Here is a 25,194-nt window from a genome sequence, read left to right on the forward strand (position 1 = left end):
TGCATCTTACTATACGTGGTTTAAAGAAGCCATGCAACTCTGAATATTTTGCTTAGAAATTTCTTGCGCTAGGTATCCTAGTTCACTCTTCTGAACTTCTGCCTTCCATAAAGCCCAGGGGTTGGACACAATTCAGCCAGGTTCTTTGCCAATTTATAATAAGGATCACCTTTACTCCAGTTTCCAATACCTTGTTCTTCATTTCCTTCTGAGACCTCATCAGCCTTTACTGTCCGTGTATCTATCAACATTCTGATCACAACCACTAATCTCTAAAGTTTCAGTCTTTCTCCACAGCTCTGCTCTTCTGAGTGCTTACCAAATTTGCCCTTAACACTCCATTCACAGTAAGCAGTACAGGCTTTTTCTAGCATTGACTTCAAAACTGCACTCCTACCCATTACCCAGTTCCAAAGCCACTTCCACATTTTCAGGTATTTGCTATAGTAACACCACCTTCTCCAGTACCAGTTTTCTTTCTTAATCTGTTTTGTGCTACTATAACAGAATACCACAGACTGGGCAATTTACAATGAGCAGAAATTTATTGGCTCACAGTTCTGGAGGCTGAGAAGACCAAGATCAAGGGGCCAACATCTTACGGGGGCCTCTTGCTGTATCATCCCATGGTGGAGGGGCAAAGAGAGGGTGAGAGAAAAAGCGAAAGGGGACCAAGCTCATCCTTTTTTAAGGAACCTACTCCTGCATAACAAACATATTCCCATGATGAGGACATTAATCCATTCATACGGGCAGAGCCCTCATGGCATAATTACCTCTTAAAGGTCCCACCTCTAATTCTGTTGCATTGGGGATCAAGTTTCTCCCAAAGACTTGGGCATAAACTTTGGGGGATACATTCAAAACATAGCACCTTTCACAAAATAAAAATGAGTATTGCCAAAACTCTTCATTTTTAAATAGAGCTCATTTATGCCATTGCAGTCATATAGTAAGATTTGTACCTCCAAGTCCATTTTGCTCAGATTGGGCAGATGTCAGTAGTAATTAATCATCTGGAATAATTCATCTTTCCCACTCAGGATTTCAAATTGTTTTTAATTTGTAAACAGTAAAATGTAACATAAAGAAGAGTATTTTAAGTGCTATAATAAAATTTGTTTTTACTAATAGGTCAATTGTGTTTCTCCTCTCAGGTAACATTTTCATGTTAACAGAGGTCTCCTGGAGACAGTACATTTACTCAAAATTTCTGAAAGTATGTTCCACAGAACACTAGTACTTAATGGTAGTTGAAGAAAATGATTTTGGCAAACAAGCATGGGAGCTCTGTATTTCTTGGGGGGAAAATCACATTAAGTGCCTATCAAAAAACTAACAAAATGTTTCATTTTATCTAACCCAGGTATCTTAGACTTCACTATAGAACTCTCATTCCCAGTACATTTTAGAAATGTGATTCTATTTTGGGAGATACTGCCATAACCAAAAGGACTTCAAAGATGGCATATCAGCATAATGGCAGATGCATGGTTACTTGTATGGTGAGGAAAGCAACTCACATCATGCTTTGTAACCAGCTGCTTGCTTTTTTTGAATTTAAAATGGTACTTTTCAATAGAATATAAAACCTACTAGTCCTATCTTTTATAAATACACTAGATGTATTTAAACTGTTTATTGATCAATATTTAGGTTATATACAGTTTCTCACTGTGAAAAAATGCCTTACTGAATATCTGTGTGGTTATTGTTGTACATAAGCAAGAGTTTCTCTAAGGTACTTATCAAAAAGTGGGATTGCTCAGTCACAGTTTATATTTACTTTCAACCTCACTAGATACTGCCATAAAAATGAAGAGCATCAGTGTGGTACCAATTTACAATCCCTTCAACCAGTGAAATATTTTTTCATTATATCCACACTTCTGGTATATGTATTAATATTTTCCTGGTTAATAGTGTGTTGAGCATCTTTTCACATCTGTTTATTGGCTAAACACTGTAACTTGCCAATTCATGTCTTTGCTCATGTTCCTTTAAAAAAATTTATGTAAGAATTGTGAGATTCTTAAAAATAAATTCTAGATAGTAGTCCTTTTACCTATTATAAATGATGGACTTATATTCTCTCATATTGTGGCTTAAATCTGCATTTATTCTGGTATTATCATATTAAAATTTTAAATAAGTATACAATCTTATCCGTATGAAATATTTCATTATTACCTAATAATCTTTTTAACTTTATTTTTTACTAAACTCTTGGTTTTCTAGGAAATCAGGTGAGTCAACTGCAAATAGATATAATTTTGATCTTTTTCCTTAATATTTATGATTCTTTTATTAATTATTCTTATTGTAATAGAATCACCAAAATAAGGTTCAGTATTAGTGGTGATAGCAGGCATCTAGTCATTGTCTCCAATTTAATGGAAATTACTTGGTGTAATGTTTACTCCAGGTTTGAGGTAAATAGACTTTGTTGTAGCTAAGTTGTTTCTTTTCTAACTTTTTTATTAGAAATGCCTGCTGAATGTTGTCAGATGCTATTTTGGCACATTGATATAATGTTTTTCTCAATGAATTTGTTAATGTGATATATTGTACTGTAGTCATTAAGGCAGTATGATATTGGTGCAAGAATGAACAAATAGACCAGTGGAACAAAATAAAGTCTCAGAAATACACCTATGTGGTCATCTAATTTGCGATAAAGGTTCCTTGGCAATGGGGTTGGGAAATGAAGGTCTTTTCAATAAGAAGCACTGGGTCAACTGGATCTCTATATTGATAAAAATTAATCTTTACCCTTACCACACACTATACATAAATCAATTCCAGATACATTAGTGATCTAATTGTAAAAGGTAAAACAGGCCGGGCGCGGTGGCTCACGCCTGTAATCCTAGCACTCTGGGAGGCCGAGGCGGGTGGATCGCTCGAGCTCAGGAGTTCGAGACCAGCCTGAGCAAGAGTGAGACCCCCGTCTCTACTAAAAATAGAAAGAAATGATTTGGACAGCTAAAAATCTATATAGAAAAAATTAGCCGGGCATGGTGGCGCATGCCTGTAGTCCCAGCTACTCGGGAGGCTGAGGCAGGAGGATCGCTTGAGCCCAGGAGTTTGAGGTTGCTGTGAGCTAGGCTGATGCCACAGCACTCACTCTAGCCCAGGCAACAGAGCGAGACTCTGTCTCAAGAAAAAAAAAAAAAAAAAGGTAAAACAAAGGCTTTAGAAGAAAATGTAGAATATCTTTCTTGCACTGAGGTAGCAAAATTCCTTAGTTCACAAAAAGCACCAACCATAGAGGTAAAAAAATGGTAAATTTTACTATACTAAATTTAAGAATCTATTTTAATCAAATGACACCATTAGGAAAGTGAAAAGGCAAAACACAGTGGAAGAATATGTTCACAATATATATATTTAATTAATGACTCATCCAGAATATATAAAGAACCCCTACAGATCAGTAAGTGACAACCAAATAGGAAATGGGGAAAATATTCAAATAATCACTTCAAAAAATGGACATCAAAATGGCCAATAAAGACATGAAAAGGTGCTCAAATTCATTAATTATAAGGAACTGGAAAAATTAAAACCACAATATGATATCACTACACACCTCCCAGAACAGCTAATAAAATAAAGTGTACAAAGTGCTTGTTTCCTGATGGCCTGGCATGGTGGCTCACGCCTGTAATCCTAGCACTCTAGGAGGCCGAGGCGGGTGGATTGTTTGAGCTCAGGAGTTTGAGACCAGCCTGGGCAAAAGCAAGACCCTGTCTCTACTAAAAATAGAAAAAAAAATTAGTCAGGTGTGGTGGTGCATGCCTGTAGTCCCAGCTACTCGGGAGGCCGAGGCAGAATGACGCCACAGCACTCTAGCCTGGGCAACTAACTCTGTATCCAAAAAAAAAAAAAAAAAAAAAATGCTTGTTTCCTGAAAGAATAGTCAATTCATTAAGACGACATACAATCATAAATGTGTATCCTCCAAATAATAGAGATTCAAAATACATGAAGAAAAACTGAACAAACTAAAGAGAGAAATAGACAAATCCACAATCATAGTTTGAGAGTTTAAAACTTCTTTCTCAATAATTGATAGACAAAAAAATCATGAGTTCAGAAATCACAATGAAAATTAACACTAAACAATAATACAATAATAAAAATACATCAAAATTTGTGGGATGCAGCTAAAGTAGTATTTGGAGAAAAATTTATAGCTTTTACATACTTACAACAAAAAAGCTTTTAATGATCTCAGTCTGTACCCTAAAAAGCTAGAGAAAGAAGAATAAAACTCAAATAGAAAGAAGAAAACACTAAAGAGCAGAGAGGATATTAAAAAAACAGAAAATTTAAATTTAGTTCCTTGAAAGGATTAATAAAATTGGTAAAAACCCTAACAAGACTGCGCAAAAAAAAGAATACACAAATTATCAATATCTGGAATGGAAGAGGGGACATGATTATTAATTCAAAGGTCATGATGACATTCAAAGGTTATCATGAAAAACATAATAAATTGAACAACATAGATGAAGAACAAATTTCTTGAAACTACCACTTATGAAAATGGACACAAGATGAAGTAGAAAATCTGAAAACTTTCCCTCAAAGAGCATTCCGTGTCTAGAGCATTTTACTTGTGAATTCTATCAAACTTTCAAGATATAATACTAATCATGACACCAGGATGTGCACAGGGGGATGACCATGTGAAGAGGAAGCAAGAGGGTGGCCATCTGCAAGCCAAGGAGAAAGGTGTCCAGAGAAAAGAGACCTGCTGACACGTTGATCTTGGAGTCTGAGAACTACAATTTTTAGACCCTCTTGCCTCCTGAATGCGGTTTATGTTCTTCCAAAGAGATAAACTCATGCAAGATTAGGAAGACAAAAGAAAGCAGAAACCAACTTCTTTCTCCTTCACCAGTGGCGGTGGTATGAGGTTTTGCAGCAGTTTCTGAAAGTGCCTTTGTCATGGTATTTTACAAAAGCTAAAGTCATAAATTATATGATGATTAAATGATTAAAACACAATGTTTGGTACATCTTGGACCATTTACTGAATCTGAAAACTTAATGCAAAGTACATCCATGAGATATAGTTTTGTAATCAAGCTCCAGAAATATGTTAAGAAATAAGATGGATTTAATACATGATGAAGCACTTTTAGTCTTTATGATTTCAAAGTTACTAAAATGAAATGTTAATACCAAAAAAGGTTAGAATGACAGGTTTTAGAGATGTGAGGGGTTTTTTTTCATACTGAGAGAAACCTCAGATATCTGAGAGGCAACTGAAAATAGTACAGATTTAGATGGCGAGAAAAGAAATGAAAATATCTGAAAGAAACTCTTTTGCTCTGCATGACTGTGATGAATTTAAGATCCAAATCTCTTTCCAAACTGAAAACAAGAAAATAATAAATCTGAGGAAAGTCATATTTCAGAAAGTCAGTGAGCATGATGTTGGATCAAGTGCTCCATAACATGACATAGAGCAGTGTCCTTTCAAAAAATCTTTCTACTGTATTCAATAAAGTCAATCAGTTAATTCTGATGCTGCTTGACAAGGAAAATGAGCTACAGTTATTCATAGATATCCTCACCAGAAGTCTCCTTACCAGAGAGAGGTGTGAAAAATTTAGTCTGGAATGTCAGAAATCCTCAAAACTTAGTCAAAACAGAAAGAGTATGGAGAAGCTACTTAAAAAGTTCTTTTTATTGTTTTGTTTTCATGGACTGTTGTTGATTTACTCACATAAATTTAATCATAAACATGTAGATAAGACTTTGTTTTGAATTAAAAAGATATTTTTTGACCCAGACAGTCTTAGGAATTACAAAGTAGCTGGGATTTTCCATTTATGTCCTACTTTATATATATATCCTATTCTTTGCAATATGAGAGTTAAGACTGGCCTAGACATTTTCAAATATCTTCTCAAGTTTTATATTTTTAAGTACAAATTGTTCCATCTATTAACTAATATATCAAAGAATCTGGGATAGGGAGGATGCTGCAGGGTGAACCCTGGTGGGGCTCATCTCACTTCTTTTCTGAACAAACGCAGACCAGGACAAATTCAATGATACCTCATCGAGAAAGACCTCTCAAAATATTTTTCTTAATGTTCACTTTTTAATCCTTTTCATCAGGAAGACATAACAATTATATAATAAATGTATGTGCTTAACAGAGCTTGAAAATACTTGGGTAAAACCTGATAGAACTGAACAGAAAAAAGAAAGACACCCTTTCTCAGAAATAGAACTAGATTTTTAAAGCCAGCAAGGATAAAGAATTTCTAATGACAATATCAATCATTTTAACCTAATAGACATTTCTAGAATACATTCCCAACTGCAGGAGAGAGGAACAAAAAAGCAGACAGAAAGACAGGAAGGGAGGCAGGGAATGAAGAAAGACAGCGAGAGCGCGAGCGAGCACCAGAGACCTAGGTCCTGCTCCAAGTTCTTACGGGGATTTTTATCGAGCACCTGATGTATAGCTACACCCTACTTGCGTGTATACACTGAGCACCTGCTGTGTGCTTAGTATATTAGGTGCCTGCGTGTGCCAAGACTTCTTTCTAAACCCCAACAGGACCGCCTCCGCGACAAACACAAAACCGAACTCCAGAGGCCCGCCAAGTCCAGCCCCACGCAGCCTTCAAACCCACCACCCGCCAGTCACCCTCAACGCCGGGATCGCCTCAGCGCTCGCTCCCTAACAGCTCCAGCTTCGCGCTTGCGCACTCCGCGCATCCCGTTGGGGCGGGGACCGGTCCTTGCCGACCGCGGACTACATTTCCCACAGGCCTCCGCGCGGAGTTTCTTTCCGGCTCCCTCGCTGGTGTCGGCTCCGAGAGGTGAGTTGATCGCGTGCACTGAGGAAATGGGCGCGGGGGCGGCGCGGGGGCGGCGCGGACCTCTATGTGAGTCGAGTTACAGTGACTGTGGAGTTTGTGACACTGACTGGGCATCGGGTGCCCTGCTGCGTCCTCTGCTCTCCGGCTTCAGAGCTGCACAGGTCCAGCGGCCCGGAATGGCTCCGAGTTAGACGTACGAACCCGAGCGAAGGGCCCCTAAACAAAAAGACGCAGCCCTGAGAACAACTGCAGGTCTCAGAACCACGGTTCCCCGAGCTCCCTCCTGAGGAAACTGAGGTGAACTGGGAGACAGATTCCAGCCCGGTCTTCGTGTACTCTGGCCTTTCTCTCGGATGCCGGGAATGGTCAGCTTTATTCCTGGCTCCCTCTTTTTTTTTTTTCCCGGTTGGATCATGTGTGTGGTAGATGGAAGGAGCCAGTGTGATAGCGGGGGTGTGTCCTGTGTCAGCCAGGCTGGGCTCCAAGGAAGGCCTGATGTCTCAAGATTCCGTTCGCTTTCCCAATCCTGCTGATCTTTAGGAAGTGAAGGGAAAAGGAGGAAACAATTGCTCTTGCATATGTAAAAATCAACGTCAGGATGAGTTTATGTTTCCTTTTTGTCCCATAAAATATAATTTTTATTTTTCCAGGCATGGGGACATTTGCTTCCCTCGTCTGTGAAAGAGTGAAAATCATTTTGGACTAAACAGTGAAACAGCCGTGTCTTTAATTAGTCTGGGAGGGGAGAGACAGGTAAAGCCAGCTACAAAATGAATAGAAAACGTTGTTTCTCCTCAGGTTATGCAGTAGTTATAAAATGCCATTAATGACACCGTCTTTGAGAGATTACAGCTTTCTTACCAATGATGCTCTAGATTCGCTCTGCTATTTTCATTTTATTACATTTTTTATCATTTATTATTGGAGATACCCAATTTTTAAGCCACCCTGGTGATAACACTCATGGTAACACTCAATCTCCAGCTAATCCCTGTTTCTCCCAATCTCACTGCAGAAACAGCAGCCATTCCAAATCCCTGCCACCTGTAGATCCACCTCAGAATCCTTTAGCTGGAACTCAACGGTTTACAAAAGAGCTTTTCTCCTTCTGGTCCATCGCATTCCAACCATTCCTGTGGAATTTCCTCCCTGTCTGCAAGTCCATAGATATGATTTTGTGGGACTATACAGGCTTGTTCCAGTTAGTCTTTAGCTGGCTGGGCTTTAATCTCTGTAACGTCCTGTCCAATGACCTGGTGCCTTGGCCTTCCTTTCCAGTGAATGATGGGGTAATGAGGGTAGACTCTGGACTCCTCAGCTGCCCCACCTCACTTTCCAATGGGTATTGACATGAGCATTTGGCAATCACTTAATTTCTCCTGTGACCTGCCTCTTTCTAATCATTTGGACAGTCTGCAAGTAAACGTCCTGAAGAGAGGCTAACTGCGGAGCCTCCAATCAGATTTCTATATCAGTCTGGAGGCCTGCTGTGATAGAGGGCGCCTCCCACTGCTCTGATTGCTGTATCTATAGGGAAAGTGTGGAGCCCGGGATTCTTTCCTCTATTTCCCACATGTGGACACCTTCCCTCATTACCTCTGGTCCTGCTGAACTGGTCGTCCCACTTCTGTCTCATTCACCTCACTCCCACCTCTTATCCATGGATTCCCAGTGCTCTCACTCAGATGATTGATCCAAATGTGGATATCTATTCACCTTTCAATCCTCTCCCTGAGAGTGACATTGTACAGGCTGCTTCTAGACCACCATTTTGGACCCCCTCTAGTTTTGTATTTTAACCTTCATACTAAAGACATGTGACTTACACATCACCACTGCAGTATTATACAGTGTTCTGAATTTGACTGTGTACTTACTTTTACCAGTTTTATACTTTCAGATGTCACTCATTAGTGTTCTTTCAGCTTGAAGACTCCCTTAAGTATTTCTTATAAGACAGATCTGGTGATGATGAACTTCCTCAACTTTATCTGGGAACAGTCTCCTTCGTTTTTTAAAAACAACTTTGCTGGGTAGAATATTCTTGTTTGACAGTGTTTTTTCCTTCAGCACTTTGAGTACATCATCCTGCTCTCTTCTGGCCTTTAAGGTTTCGGCTGAGAAGTCTGCTGCTATCTATATTGCTTCTTTTCTTTGCTACTTTCAGGACCCTCCCTTTATCTTTGATAGTTAACAGTTTTATTATAATATGTCTTAGGGTAGTGTTGTTTGGCTTGAATCTGACTAGTGATGTTTCACCTTCCTGTACCTGGGTATTTTTACTTTCTCCAGGTTTGGAAAGTTTTCTGCTACTATTTCTTTAATTAAGCTTTCCACTCATTTATCTTTCTCTTCTCCTTTTTTAACTCCCATGACTCAAATATTTGCTTTTTTGATGCTGTTCTATAAATCCCATAAGCTTTCTGCATTTCTTTTCATTCTTTTTTTCCTCTGACTGTATATTTTCAAATAACCCATGTTCAGCTCACAGATTTTTTTCTTCTGCTTGATCCATTCTGCTGCTGATACTGTCTCTTGCATTTTTAATTTCCTTCACTGTATTTTTCAGCTCCAGGATTTCTGTTTGATTTTTAAAATTATTTTAATCTCTCTAATTTTTCATTCTGGTTAAATATTGTTTTCCTCACTTTGTTGAGCTGTTTCTCTGTATTTTATTGAAGTTCACTAAACTTCCATAAAACAATTATTTGAATTCTTTGCCAGGTAGTTCAGCCATCTCCATTACTTTAGGGTCAGTCATTGGTGCTTTATTTTGTCCAATTGGTGATGTCATGATTCCCTGCTTGTTCTTGATCCTTGTGGCTGTGTGTCTGTATATTTGAAGAAGTAGGTATTTATTCCAGTCTTCACATTCTGGGTTTGTCTGGCAAAGCCCTGTCAACCCATCCAATGATTCTGGGAAGTATGTCTGGTTTGGTCCCTAATGCTGGGTCTGCTGTGGTTGGATGTAGCACTGGGGCATACCAGGAGCTTGGAGCCACCGTGGCTGGTGTGGCATTGTAGCATGCCTGCAGCCAGTGGCCACTGAGGGCTGCTTACTGTTCAGGACTGTTTGGAGCCAAGGGCTCCTGACATCAGCCCGGTAATGGTGGCCTACAGACGGAGTTCACCATGCAAGCCTGAATCCTGGGGCTGGTGTGGTCCTGTCTAATGCTGAGGTGGGTCTAGAGGCTCAGTCTGTGGGTACTGGAGTCTGGGGTCATGGTGGTTTGCCTGGTGCTGGGTTTTACTGTGGTAGGCCTGATGTTGGGGAACAAGACAAATTTCTGTGCTCGCTTCCCTGTCTTTTCCTTAGGTGGACAATATCTCTCAGCACTGTGCTCCCTGGAGTAGTGGGAAGGGTGACATGGCTAATGTCAAACTGTCCCTTCTACCCTCTTCAATGTGTTTTTTCTTATTGTGCTACAGCCAGCTACTGTGATCTCTCACCTGGTTGCCTTAGCTCTTATGAAGGTATTTTTGTTTGTGGGTAGTTGTTCAAACTGATGTTTCTGTAGGGGGACAATTGCTGGAGAGACTTATTCCACCATCTTCTGAGATAGTATTTTTTGAAAGGTTGCTAGTTATTTCTGTTTTTTAGTGAATTGCCCATGCTCAGGGTTCTCTCAGTGATGTAGAAATCCTATCCTCAGAGGCAAAAACCAAAGTTGAAAGAGAACTGACCTTTTAGTTAGAGAAATGTGGATTCCAAACCATTTGCCACTTAACGGATTTAATCCCGGAGCATCAGTTTCCTGAGCTATTAAAAGGAGAGAAGAACTATAGTGCAAAACAGTACTAAAGGTCAATTGACAATGTGTATATAGCACCCATCACATAAAGGTTCTCATTGAATGTTGTTGACTAACTGCAGAGATCACGAATCTTTTCCTCTCCAGCGTGGATGCTAAAAGAGAAGGGGTGGTGAAAGATGTCATGGTATGAGAAGTCCTGACTGGAAAACTGCAGTGGCGAGAGTTTTCTTAGCTGGGGAAAGGCCATTGCAGCCTTACAATGGCAGGAGCTGCCAGGCTTAGTCTTTGTATTTAGGAAGTTCAGGCAGGATTATGAGGGCTCAAAGGAGGCTCTACTTGGATGGTGTGTTCCCATCTCAGTCCTGAAAAGTTGTACTGGAGTGAGGAGGAACTGCTCAAGACAAGTCTGAGTAATCGACTGTCACGACTGGATCTTCTTTGCCAGATAGGGGCCTAGTCAGAAATCCTTCTGCAGAAGTATCTGGGCTTCTACACCAAGTTCATCATTGCTTAGCTGGGTTTTTTCAGGGCTTGTATTTCTTCAACTCCCTATACTCTCCTCCAATTTATGTGAGTATGTAGGTGTACAGTGGTGAGGAGTAGTTTGGAAGCAGGAATGGAAGAGAAATGTTCATATTAACATAAGTTATTTTGAGATTCTGCAGCACATCTTATTTCATGGTGTCTTTTTCTTCTTTCAGCTTTGGCTTGTCTGGATTCTGTAGTTCTCCAACAGAGAAGTCTTGAAAAATACTGAGCAGTTCTTACAGTTCTAAAACCATGGCCCATGTAAGTTCATGTTTCTCTCTCCTTTTTGAAATACTGTCAATTTCATGTATGCATATCCATTCCTTACTCTGAAACTTCCTATTTAGCAGAACTCCATTGAGGAATCTGCTTTAGTTCCTCTCATTCTTGTGAGGACTGGGGACAGATAGCCTGATGTTTTGTGTGCCTTTCTCTTCTTCCACTAATTTTGGGCATCTCCTACCTACAAAATCTGTCAAGAGCCACAAGAGAGCAAAAGTGAAATGCCTTGAGAAAACTGCAGGCATTCTCCCCATTAACATTTTCCAGTGGATTTTAATTTTAATACTTAACCTTTAGAAAAAGTATATTTCTCTCAATACAATAATTTTTTGTCTAATTTGTTGTAGGAAAGATTTGTGTTCCCAATATACAATTTGATATTTTTAAAAAGTTTTTGAATTATTTTATTTAGGTATAGCATATGTACAGAAAAGTATACAAACCATAAGTGTACAGCTGAATGAATTTTCATAAATTGAATACATCTGTGCTACCAGGTCAAGAAAGGAAATAGTAAGAGCACCTCAGATGCCCCTCTTTCAGACAGTCTCCACCCAGCCTGCCCAGCTGTAACCATTATCCTGACTTCAAACACCATAAATTAATTTTACTTATTTTTAGAACTTTATTTAAGTGAAAGCATGTACTTCAATACAATTTTTTTTAACATAAATAACATCCAGGAAGTGTCTTGTTAAACTCCAGATTTCAATTGCTAGATCGTTGAAACCATCTGTACGTGTTTTGAAATGTATGTAAGTATCGTTAAGGGGGATTTGTGTATCTGGTGCTGCTGGTGATAAAGGAGTCATCAGAGCATCATGCTGAGTGTGAGCCATCCCTGCCATTGTGTTCTTGTTGGAAATGCTTTTCCATAGTATACTTTGTATGTAGCCCATGTTTTTATCCAATGTAAAATTAGTTCCTAAAAGGTTGGAAAAATATTAAAGAAAATTGTGGACAAAGAAACTAAGCAAGTGAGAAAAATAAATTTAATAAGAGACAATGAAAATACTAAAGCCAAAGAAAGATGTTACGTATGCCCCGACCCATTGTGTACCATATAGTTCTATACTGGAGAAAAATGTTGTGAAGCTATTTGAAGGGATGGAATTGATATATAATGCATTATAATTCTCTGATTTAAAATGATGGGAAAATAGGTACGGATTAATAATGTGGTGTTAGTATGTTTTATTTATTTATTTAGAGACAGAGTCTTGCTCTGTCACTCAGTTTGGAGAGCAGTAGTGTAGTGGCATGATCAGAGCTCACTTTAGCCTCCAACTCCTGGGCTCAGGCAATCCTCCTGCCTCAGCCTGCCGAGTAGCTGGGACTAGACTGTCTTATTTTCAAGAATGGATTGCTTATGTTAAACGGGAGCTCCCTGTTTTAAGCTTTCCTTGAAGATTCATGGTTTGATAAAAGAGAGAATTTGGTCCTATTTGACTGCTTTCAGAGAAAACTCTAAACTTCATAGATGTGAGTTTTTTAAGTATATAAGATGGGATTTAGTGTTGACTGATCTCAGTTTCTGTATGTGTTGAGATCTTCTTACGTAAGGCTTTTAGGATTGGGTGGATTAGGTAGGGATGTAATTGGGGCCTTATATTTGCAAGGCATAAAATTTCACATGCTGCCTTCACACCTTTGTCAAGGGCCTAAAGGCCTAGCCATGAATTCCCCTGCTCTCACCAAATATATCCCTCTTTGAGCAAGAAAGCTTCCTACCAGGCTAGCTCTCCTATCATCTGGATCAGTTACACCCTACCTGGTCCTCAACCTAATGCGTTTCACCTACCTGCTAGCCCATGGAATTATTCAAACAAGCCAATCACATACTACTATGGGAACTAGGGAAAAACTCACCCACTTATTACTATAAAGCCAGCTTCCCACAGCCCCTGCTTGTTGATTCTGTTCCTGAGTGCAACCCCTTTGTGGCCCTGCATGATGTGTGACGGCCCTGTCCTCCCTCAGGCCGTGAGTATATGTGACTAATATATACTTGTTAATCTGTTAATCCTGTCTGTCCAGTGTTAGCTATTTGGCTATCTCATACGTTTTAGGGTATCAATAGAGTGAATAGGAGGTGATCAGAACAAGACTGCAAATGGAGACATCAAGAATGATTTCTAATTACTTCTTCCTGGAGAGAATAATGCCGGGAACAAAGTCCATTGTGTATTTTACAGAATACTAATGTAGGGCAGGATTTCTCGACTTTGGAACTATTGACATTTTGAGCCAGAGAGTCCTTTATTGTGGAGGACTGTCGTGTGCATTGTAGGATGTCTGACAGTATTGCTGGCTTCTACCCATTAGATGCCTGTAACACTCACACCCCTTCACCACAGCTGTGACAACCAAAATTGGGATTTTTTTTTATCTTATTTATTCTTAGATGTATCTGGGTAAAAATTTAATCATATATGTAGCCACAGGGCTATTGAAGAATATATAGGCACTGTGCTTCAGATATACTAATTTTCTTCTTTTTTCTTTTCTTTTACTTATTTTTCTTGCCATTCCTTATAGACATCTTGCAAGAGATACTAATTTTCTTACTGTCCCCTACTCATGTCTCAAGTTTTCATCCCTGCACTATTTGCATGCTATATGGGCCCCTCTCTGCAATGCATTCCTCAATGTCCTCTCTTTCCATTTTAAAAATGTTTACTTTTTTTTCACAAGTAATACATGAGTTTATTTTTTCAGAGTTCCGTGACATTCAGGGATGTGGCCATAGACTTCTCACAGGAAGAATGGGAATTCCTGGACACTGCTCAGAGGGACTTATATCGAGATGTAATGTGGGAGAACTATAGCAACTTCATCTCGCTAGGTAAGGTTATTTATTCCAAATGTTATTGGCTTGGCCGGGCGCGGTGGCTCACGCCTGTAATCCTAGCCCTCTGGGAGGCCGAGGCAGGTGGATCGCTCGAGGTCAGGAGTTCGAGACCAGCCTGAGCGAGACCCCGTCTCTACTAAAAATAGAAATAAAACTATATGGACAACTAAAAATATATATAGAAAAAATTAGCCGGGCATGGTGGCACATGCCTGTAGTCCCAGCTACTCGGGAGGCTGAGGCAGTAGGATCGCTTAAGCCCAGGAGTTTGAGGTTGCTGTGAGCGAGGCTGATGCCACGGCACTCACTCTAGCCCGGGCAACAAAGTGACACTCTGTCTCAAAAAAACAAACAAACAAAAAAAAAACAAATGTTTTTGGCTTTCTCTACTTTCAATTTTAGAGCTGTATTTAGAGAAACTAGCTAAATTTTTACTCTCTGTTACCAAAGGAATGATTTAAGCTTTGGTAGGGTGGAAATAGGCCCCTCCATCTAACATCTAATCATTCCCAGCCTGCTGTGTCTTTCAGACTTTCTTTGGACTCTGTAATTCCTTGTTTCTTTAATATACAAGGGGCTGGATTTGAATATGGCAAAAGCATTGTCCAAGAAACCAAATTTTACATTGTATTTGAGCTCAGAATTGAAATAAATGCCTCATACTCCTTTATAATCCACCTGAGGTTCTGAGTTTCTCTAAAAATCAAAGGGGCCTATAGAACATATACAGTGTGGGATGGATCCACAAAATTTATTTAAAACTCAAGTAAACACATTCTGCTTCCCATAATAGACATATTCACTTCTGTATGCTTTGTGATTGAAAATTAAAATCTAAGAACTTTGCATATAACATTGAGTGAATATCCTAGAAAGGATCTGAGAATGTTTCAGAAAGCCTCTTATGCTCTCAGCAAAATAACAATAAAAATTAATAGGTAATACACATATATTATGTGTATATAAACATATCACCATATGTATTTGTGCTTAGATGGTATTCTGAGCATTGTTCATTATTAATTAATCCTCACAACAGCTGTATGAGAAAGATACTATTATTATCCTAATTTCAGATGAGAAAACTTACACACAAAAGGTTAATAATTTGCTGAGATCACAGCAAAAGAGGCAGATTTGAAGCCAGGCAGTCTTATAACAGGGCGAGTCTGTGTTCTCAACCACTACATAATACTGCCTCTCAACAGAGCCTGTGTGTGGTTAAATTATATTAAAGCCTGTTCTTAACCATCTGGTGTTTATTCTTTGTGGTCCAAAGGTTACCCTAATATGAGTGTCCCTCAACTCCTTTGTGATCTTAGGCTTCATAAAGTACTATTTTGATCTATAGTTAATTATAAATGTTAACCAAATCTGAATCTAAGGACTTTTAGGTTTATAATTTCATGTCACATTTTTCTTTTAAGCAGGACCTTCCATTTCTAAACCAGATGTGATTACCTTATTGGATGAAGAAGGGAAGGAACCCGGGATGCTTATGAGGGAAGGGACAAGAAGATACTGCCCCGGTGGTGAGTGAGAGCTGAGAGGCATCAAGCAATCCTTATTGCAGGTCTTAGCTACACTAGTTAGGGTGGAGGCGCACCCTTGAGATGTTGTTGGGGATCTTTCTTCAAAAGCCCATGTACTGTGGAAGAAAAGCTTGAGACCTGACGCAAATTAAGATCTTTTAAGCCTATAATAGCAAAGGAACTTTATATTGACCTTGATTACAATGTAATTTCTTATCTCTCATATTTCTCTCCCACTTAAGATAAAGGAGCTGTTCTCAGTAGAAGAAAAAAATGATAATAAATATAAGAGCAGAAGTCAACAAAGTAGAAAAAGTAGAGAAAATTAATGAAGCCAAAAATTGGTTTCTTGAAAAGATCAACAAAGATGGTAAACACTTAGTTTGATCAAGATAAAAAGAGAGAAAACATAAATTACTAATATCAGGAATGAAAGAGGAGTTTTTATTTCATGTCATATAGCCATTAAAAGAATAATAAGAGGCCGGGCGCGGTGGCTCATGCCTGTAATCCTAGCACTCTGGGAGGCCGAGGCGGGTGGATCACTCGAGGTCAGGAGTTCAAGACCAGCCTGAGCATGAGCGAGACCCGTCTCTATTAAAAATAGAAATTATCTGGCCAACGAAAAATATATATAGAAAAAATTAGCTGGGCATAGTGGTGCATGCCTGTAGTCCCAGCTACTCGGAGGCTGAGGCAGTAGGATTGCTTGAGCCCAGGAGTTGGAGGTTGCTGTGAGCTAGGCTGACGCCATGGCACTCACTCTAGCCCGGGCAACAGAGTGAGACTCTGTCTCAAAAAAAAAAAAAAAGAAAGAAAAAGAAAAATTCCTTGAAAAATACAACTTACCAGAACTGACACAAGATAAGAAAAAAGAAGAACTTTGTGTCTATTAAAGTAATCAAATTAATTATCATAAACCTTCCACAAAGAATATGTCAGACCCAGATGGTTTCACTGTTGAATTCTACTAAGTATCTAAGGAAAAAATAGCAGCAGTATTACAAAAATTCCTTCAGAAAAGGAAGGAACACCTCCCAACTCATTTTATGAGGCCAACGTAACTCTTATACCATAACCTGACACAGAAATTACCAAAAGAAAAATTATAAACCCATATATTTCACATATATAGGTGTAAAATTTTAAACAAAATATTAACAAATAAAATCTGGTGATATATAAATTGAAGATCAAGTAGGGTGATCAATGCAAGCTTGGATTAACACTCAAAAAGTAGTATAATTCACCAAATTAATGGAAAATATGATAGAGACCATATGATCATTGTCTTTGTTCATTTTCTATTGCTTATAACAGAATACCTGGAATTTATAAAGAAATGGAGTTTATTTCTTACACTTACGGAGGCTGAGAGGTTAAGGGGCCACAACTGGTGAGAGCCTTCTTGCTGGTAGGGACTCTCTACTGAGTCCTAAGGCAGCACAGTGCATCACATGGCAAGGGGGGCTGAGAGTGTGCTGGCTCAGATCTCTCTTTCTTTTATAAAGCTAACAGTCCCTCTTCTGTGATAATCCATTAATCTATTAATTCATTAATCCATGACTTGATTAATCCATTCATGAAAGCAGAGCCCTCATGACCCAATCACCTCTTAAAGGCCCCACCTCTCAGTACTGCCACATTGGGGATTATGTTGTAACATGAGTTTTGGAGGGGACAAACATTCAAATCATAGCAGTCATCTCCATAGATGTAAAATAGCATATCACAAAATTTAACATCCATTCATGATAAAACTTCTTAGCATACTAAAAATTGAAGGGAACTTCCTTAACCTGATAAAGGGCCTCTGCTAAAAAAACAAGCATACTGCATATTTGAGATACCTGATTGAAGAATTTCCTACAAAGATTAGGAAAAAGGCAAGGATGCCCACTCCTCCCACATCTTTTTTTTCCCCAGTCCAATTCAAGTGATATCTCCCACATCTACTTAACATTGTATTGAAGGTCCTAGCCGATGCAGTAAGCAAAGGAAATGAGATATAAAGGTCAAAAGGAAGACATAAAAGTCATATTTGGAGATGGCATGATTGTGTACATAGAAAACAATAATTAAGGAATCTGGCCAGGCAAGGTGGCTCACGCCTGTAATCCTAGCACTCTGGGAGGCTCAGGCAGGAGGATTGCTTGAGGTCAGGAGTTCAAGACCAGCCTAAGCAAGAGTGAGACCCCATTTCTACAAAAAATAGAAAAGTTAGCCGAGCGTAGTAGTATGCACCTGGAGTCATAGCCACTCAGGAGGCTGAGGCAGGAGAATCACTTGAGCCCAGGAGTTTGAGGTTGCAGTTAGCTATGATGTCACTACTGCACTCTAGCCTGGGGGACAGAGTAAGACCCTGTCTCAAAAAAAGAAAGAAAGAAATTTAAAGGAAAATGAAACATACAGGCCATTTATTATCTCTGACCTACAGGCTTTGCCTATGTGAGGTGACTGTATGGTGATTAAAGAAGGCCACAAAATTGACTTTTGGAAGGCAGTATGTATGGGCAAAGAGAAAAAATACTTTTGAGTTTATAATTAAATACTTCAGAAGAAAAAAGAAATAGAATATGGACGCTTTAGGAGGAAAAGTACATTCTTCATTTTCATATAGACTTTAGTTATTAGAGCAGTTTTAAGTTCACAGCAAAATGCAGAAGGCACAGAGATTTCCCATACACCCCCTGAGAACTGTATTATTTTTATAAATTAATTTCATGGGTATCAGCCTTGTTTTTTGTACTTGTATTTTTAAAATGCTTTTTAAAGTCTGGTTTATTAACAAATATATAGTTTATCTACATCATAATTCACCCTGTTTAGTGTCCAATTCTAAGAATTTTAACAAATCCATCTAGTTGTGTAACTACCACCACAATCAAGTTTTAGAACAATTCTAAAGTTTTCTTGTGCCCCCAGTGTTTCTTCACGAAGTTAAATCTAGCTTTTGGGCTAAGAAATATATTTTTCATCATGTTAAGGAAGTAACCATACATTCCTATTATTTCATGTGCTGTTTAAAAAATAAGGAATGAATGTTGAATTATGTCAGATGCCTTTCCATTGTCTGTGGAAATGATCATTGTCCTTAAGAAAATTAATATGATGAATTATCTTAGCGTATTTCCTAGTATCAAATCCCCTTGCATTCCTAGAATAAGCCATACTTAGTTAAATTTTCTTTCAGTGTGCTATGTGAGTTGATTTATGAATTTTCATGATATTGGTATATAGTTTTCCTATGCCAGATTTTGATTCCATTTTTATACTCAAAATAACTTGGAGTTTGGTTTTTCTTTTTTTAATGTTCTGAGTCACTTTAAATACAATTGGGTTTATGTGGTTTCTAAAATTCTGATAATCTCCAGAATAATTTTTAGAGTAGGTCTTTGATTACTTTCTCTATACTTTCTTAGAAAATTACCTTTTATTGCCATCGTAGTCCTTTATGATTTTCAAAAAATTCTGTTTGTTAATTATTTGCTAGTGTCAAGAACTGTGAAGGGCCTTCAGTTTTACACTGCTTGCAAGCTAACAAGTTAGCCTGCCATAGTATCATAGATGCTGGCAGAAGACAGCTGGCAAAAGATCCTAAATCAATGACAAACAATTTTATTGTTTACAGCATAGCAAGCAGCATGAGCATCTGCATTTTGTGTCAGTTCTGCATTGCCTGCAATTCCCATGAGGCTGATATGGATGGATCTAGATAGTTTCTAACATGCAATTATAGGAAAGGAACCCTGAGGTGGAAGAACCCAAATCTTTTATTATGGGCAGTAAGTTTAAATGTAGAATTGGTAAGTGATGGTATAAACGCTAGTGAAGATAAGTAAATCATTATAGTATGGTACAAAAGATTAGAGACAGATGTACATATTCATTGATGGATAACATAATTATGGGAATTAAATTAGTAACATTTAGTAACCATTCTATATTTGGGGTTTGTAATTTAATGTTTGTTATTTAATGGTGAAGTTAGAAGTTGTTTCTGCCCCTGGGGAAACTTAGGGGTAAGAAACTAACAGAGTAACAAATAAGAAAATTAATAATTATTTCAAAATTAGGAAAAATATTAGAAAGATGAGCAAGAGTGTGCTGGGATAGAGCATTGCTATGGTTTGAATGTTTGTCTCCTCCAAAACGCATGTTGAAGCTTAATCCCCAATATGGCAGAATTGAGAGGTGGGATCTTTAAGAGGTGATTGGGTCATAAGGGATCTGTTGTCATGAATGGGTTTAATGCACTCATGGATTGATGGGTTATCATGGGATTGGGACTGGTGGCTTTATAAGAAGAAGACGAAAGACCTGAGCTAGCACATTCAGCCCCCTTGCCATGTGATACCCTGTGCTACCTTGGGACTCTGCAGAATCTCACCAGCAAGAAGGCCCTTACCAGATGCAGCTCCTTGGCCTTGACTTCCTGGCTTCCATAACTGTAGGAAATAAGTTCCTTTTCCTTATAAATTACCCAGTTTCAGGTATTTGGTTACTAAGACAAGCATGAAGCACATAGACTTAAATAAAGTCGACAGGAATAGCCTTTCTGAAGAAGTGATTTTTAATTTTAGACTTGAGAATGAAAGAACCCAACCATTCAATGTCAGAGGATTCCTCAAAGAAGCAGCAACCTGTAAAAAGTCCTGTTTAATGGGAACAGCTGTAGGGCATTTTGGGAGCTGAAAGAGGCCAGTATGCCATGAACAGAGAGAGTAAATGGGATAAGAGACTTGTTGATAAGGTGAAGCCTTATTCATGCTCAGGTATTTGTATTTTATTCTGATGGTAAAGAGATATTATTGACAGCATTTAAGAGACTCAAACATTGATCAGAATCATTTCTTAGAGCAGCGGTCCCCAACCTTTTTGGCACCAGGGACCAGTTTCATGGAAGACAGTTTCTCAGTGGACAGGAATTGGGGGTCGGGGGTTGGGGTGGAGCTCAGGTGGTGATGCAGGTGATGGGGAGCTGCTGTAAATACAGATGAAGCTTCACTGGCTCTCCCATCATTCACCCTTGATTGCTTCTTTGTTGCTAGTCTCATGTCTAAATTTAAAGCATAATCAGTGGTCCCCAACCTTTTTGGCACCAGAGACTGGTTTCATAGAAGACAATTTTTCCATGGATGGGAGTTGAGAGGGAGGTGGAGCTCTGCGGCTGGTTCCTAACAGGCCATGGACTGGTACCAGTCTGAGACCTAAGGGTTGGAGATTGCAGTCTTGGAGAATACAAATAAGAACAAAACAAAAACATACCCAGGACTTAGTCCTATAGATTGTTTTAGTCATTTAAAAGTACCTCTGTATAGTTTAAACAAATCTCCAGGTGATTCTTATTCACACTTAAATCAGTGTTTCACTGATTTGACTCTAGGACTTCACTTTTCACCAACCCCATCTCCACTCTTGGACTCTATTATTTCCTGTGTTTCCCTTGCATTTTTTCAAACTGTATGAAAGTACAATCTGTTTCATGACACAAATTAGCTTAATAATGATAGGGAATAATAACAGTATAGTATGGAAGATGGTTAGTTCATAGGTAATTTTTCTAGTCCAGTGGAACCAGCTTAGTAGAGGTACATTTGTAACATTCAGCGGATAAGTCAAAAGCCTTCAACTTGATGCTTTATATTGTCAGGAGCTCTTTTATCTCTATTTTAAGAAAATTAATAAGTGCCTGCACCCAGGGCTCCCTCCCCAGAAGTATATACCATTCACCTTGAGTGATCCCCTAGTTAAAGGTAGGGTGCACTTTACCCTATTCCCACTTTATTAGTGTCCTCACTGGCTGAGGGCTTTATTTCATGTGCAGTGTCTCAGGACTTGAAATCCAGCATTTCCCCTTTGTTTTTGTGCATTTTAATATCCATGAAGTAGCCTTCAGCGATGCTGAGCTGCCTTTTAGGTTATCCCTTGAGATATCAACTATTACATTTGTTAGTGTTATGCTGATAGAGTTGCATAGAGTTGAGCGGTCTGCTCCAGTCCTATTTTTCTTATAAATCCAATTATTTTTGGGGTGTATTTTTGTAGAAGATAAGGTTCTTTAGATACATTTATGTGGTATTGTAGCAGAAATGCCTTTGTTTGAGGTATATCTAATCCATTCACTTGTAATAGGCATTATTTTAGGTGTCTTTTATTTCTCTATAGAAGTTTTCTTCCTTCTGGAACAGGAAAACAGCATGTATTTGCTTTCTTGTTTTCTTTCAGATTTGGAATCCAGATATAAGACCAATACTTTATCTCCACCAAAGGACATTTATGAAATATGTTCATTCCAATGGGATACAATGGAAAGAATTAAAAGCTATGGCCTTGAGGGCTCCATTTTTAGAAATGATTGGGAATGCAAAAGCAAGATTGAGGGGCACAAGGAACCACAAGAGGGATATTTTGGGGAAGTGAAAATTACCTCTGAAAAAATGACCACTTACAAAAAGCACAATTTTCTTACTGAGTATCAGATAGTTCATAATGGAGAAAAGTTATATGAATGTAAGGAATGTAGGAAAACCTTCATTCGTCGTTCAACACTTAGTCAACACCTGAGAATTCATACCGGTGAGAAACCTTATAAATGTAAGGAATGTGGGCAGGCCTTTAGACAGCGTGCACACCTTATCCGACATCACAAACTTCATACTGGTGAGAAACCCTATGAATGTAAGGAATGTGGGAAGGCCTTTACAGTGCTCCAAGAACTTACTCAACATCAAAGACTTCATACTGGTGAAAAGCCCTATGAATGTAAGGAATGTGGAAAGGCCTTTAGAGTACATCAACAACTGGCTCGACATCAGAGAATTCACACTGGTGAAAAACCCTATGAATGTAAGGAATGTGGAAAGACCTTTAGACAGTGTACACACCTTACTCGACACCAGAGACTTCATACATCTGAGAAGCTCTATGAATGTAAGGAATGTGGGAAAGCCTTTGTATGTGCTCCAGACCTTAGAGTACATCAGAAAATTCATTTTGGTGAGAAACCTTATGAATGTAAGGAATGTGGAAAGGCTTTTAGAATCTGCCAACAACTTACTGTCCATCAGAGTATTCATACTGGTGAGAAACCGTATGAATGTAAGGAATGTGGGAAGACTTTTAGATTAAGGCAACAACTTGTTCGCCATCAAAGAATTCATACTCGTGAGAAACCATATGAATGTATGGAATGTTGGAAGACCTTTAGTAGTTACTCACAACTTATTTCACATCAGAGCATTCATATTGGTGAGAGACCTTATGAATGTGAAGAATGTGGAAAGGCTTTTAGGCTGCTCTCACAACTTACTCAGCATCAGAGTATTCATACTGGTGAGAAACCTTATGAATGTAAGGAATGTAGAAAACCTTTTAGATTGCTCTCACAACTTACTCAGCATCAGAGTATTCATACTGGTGAGAAACCTTATGAATGTAAGGAATGTGGTAAGGCTTTTAGACTTTACTCATTTCTTACTCAACACCAGAGAATTCATACTGGTGAGAAACCTTACAAATGCAAGGAATGTAAGAAGGCCTTTAGACAACATTCACACCTTACTCAACATCAGAAGATTCATAATGGAATTTAATACAAGAAAGCCTTCAAATGTATATTATGTTACAGAACATCTGAAAATTCATTTTTTGAGAAAATTTGTTTTGTGCTCAAAACTAAGTATAAGAAATTTTATATTAGAGAAAGAATACATTGCTTTAAAAGCCTTCTGTCACCATTTAAACACTATTTTGATCAATTTCCTATGAAAGAATAATGTAATGAATGTAGTAAAATCTTTAGCCTTATCCATCATTATCTCCATTTCACCACTTTATTACCAGTATGATATTATTAGACAAGATACTTAAACTTTTGTGCCTCATTTTGCTCACTTGTAAAATGGTAATAATAGTACTTATGTATTAGTTATTTATTACTGTGTAATAAATTACCACAAACTTAGTAGCTTAAAATAATACACACTTAATATCTTATAATTTCTATGGACCAGGAGTCCAAGCATGACTTAGTTGGGTCTTCTGCTTCAGGGTCTGTCACAAGGTCTCTTACAAAATTTTAGCTAGGTCTGGGGTCTCATCTGAAGGGTTGAAAGGAGAAGGATCCACATCCAAGCTAATATGGTTGTTGCTCAAATTCATTTCCTTGAGGCCTGTTTTATTGAGATTCTCAGTGTCTAGATGGCTGTTGGCTGAAGGCTGACTACAGTTCATTGCTGCAGTGGTCTCATCAGCCTGGCTGTTTGCTTCATCAAGGCATACAAGCCAAGAATGTGATAGAATCTGCTAACAAGATGGAAGTTACAATAGTTTGTAATCTAATCATGGAAGTGACATCCCATCACCTTTGCTGTCTTCTCCTGGTTAGAAGCAAGTTACTAGGCCAGCCCACACTTAAGGGGATTACACTGGAGTGTGAAGACCAGGAGACAGGATCATTGGGGGCCAATTTAGAGTCAGCCTGCCACACTGTAATAGGATTGTTAGTAAGTAGTTAATAATTAGAATAACAACAGTCCCATAGCATGTATTCTGTAAATATTATCTGTAATTGCTAATATCATTAGTATTAGTGAATTCATATGAATGGAATATCCTATAGAAGTAATAAATGTATTAATATAAATGTCTCCTATCACCTCTCAGAACTTACTAAATATAAGATAATTTATTCTAGGTAAAATCTAGATTGTAGTGAATGTAAAAAGTTCTTCATCACTTGAGCTGCATCAGAAATTCCATACTGAAAAGAAACCCTATGAATTTCAGAAATGTGATGTTGTTAAGAATACAATTACTGAAGAATCAAGAGGGAAATATGAAATGATTTTCCCATAATTCCAAAAAGCAAAAGGCTTACAATCTCTGTTGTCTGACCACAGTTCAAGATTAACTAGAAACTATGAAAAAGATAGCATAAAATAAGCTAACTACTTAGGAGTTTAATATTGTTTGTACACATTTGTTTGTGTGTGTAAAACTCTTGTGTGAAAGAAAGAAAACATCATTACAGTCAATTTACTTTTTGATGCTCAAATTGCCCTATTTTCAACCAGTAGGAATTGTTTTAAGTTAGTTTTTTTTAACATGATCCCACCAATAGTTTGAAAGATTATTTGATCATGCCTGCACAATTTGGACAACTATGGTAGATACTAGGGCACCAACTCGTCATTCTTAAAATCAATAAGTAAGAGGAAAAACAAGCATTTATTTTCCTTTTCCCATATGAACCAAATTTAAGGATCACCAAAAGTTCATCAAATTCAATTTTTTTAATTTAAGAGGTCCAGTAAATACAGAAAGAATAAAATTTTTTTAAAAATCACTATTTTCTAGACCCTAATGGAATAATAGGTCCAGAAAACAATCTT

General features: G+C 38.2%; 1 protein-coding gene across 4 annotated transcripts; it reads left to right on the top strand.

The window, feature by feature from the left end:
- The first annotated feature begins 6,812 nt into the window (after positions 1–6,812).
- On the top strand, positions 6,813–24,450 carry ZFP14 (ZFP14 zinc finger protein). Of its 4 annotated transcripts, none has more exons than XM_045532221.1 (5): positions 6,813–6,851; positions 11,308–11,395; positions 14,135–14,261; positions 15,695–15,799; positions 22,028–24,450. In XM_045532221.1, the coding sequence occupies exons 2-5, from the start codon at positions 11,387–11,389 to the stop codon at positions 23,392–23,394; spliced, it is 1,608 nt and encodes a 535-aa protein (XP_045388177.1). In that variant the 5' UTR covers positions 6,813–6,851; positions 11,308–11,386; the 3' UTR covers positions 23,395–24,450. The 4 variants fall into 4 exon arrangements, with proteins under 4 accessions (XP_045388177.1, XP_045388179.1, XP_045388178.1 ...); XM_045532223.1 differs by having other exon boundaries at positions 15,698–15,799; XM_045532222.1 differs by lacking the exon at positions 6,813–6,851 and adding an exon at positions 7,493–7,604.
- The last annotated feature ends 744 nt before the right edge of the window (positions 24,451–25,194 follow it).

This window comes from Lemur catta, chromosome 19 (assembly GCF_020740605.2).
Source record: "Lemur catta isolate mLemCat1 chromosome 19, mLemCat1.pri, whole genome shotgun sequence".
NCBI classification, from domain to species: Eukaryota; Metazoa; Chordata; class Mammalia; order Primates; family Lemuridae; genus Lemur; species Lemur catta.

Excerpts from the sequence above, each read along its gene's own strand:
- ZFP14 (XM_045532220.1), top strand. The coding sequence starts at position 14,117 with ATGAGTTTATTTTTTCAGAGTTCCGTGACATTCAGGGATGTGGCCATA. Across the intron at positions 14,262-15,697 it reads TAGCAACTTCATCTCGCTAG|GACCTTCCATTTCTAAACCA; the intron begins GTAAGGTTATTT and ends TCTTTTAAGCAG. Across the intron at positions 15,800-22,027 it reads AAGAAGATACTGCCCCGGTG|ATTTGGAATCCAGATATAAG; the intron begins GTGAGTGAGAGC and ends GTTTTCTTTCAG.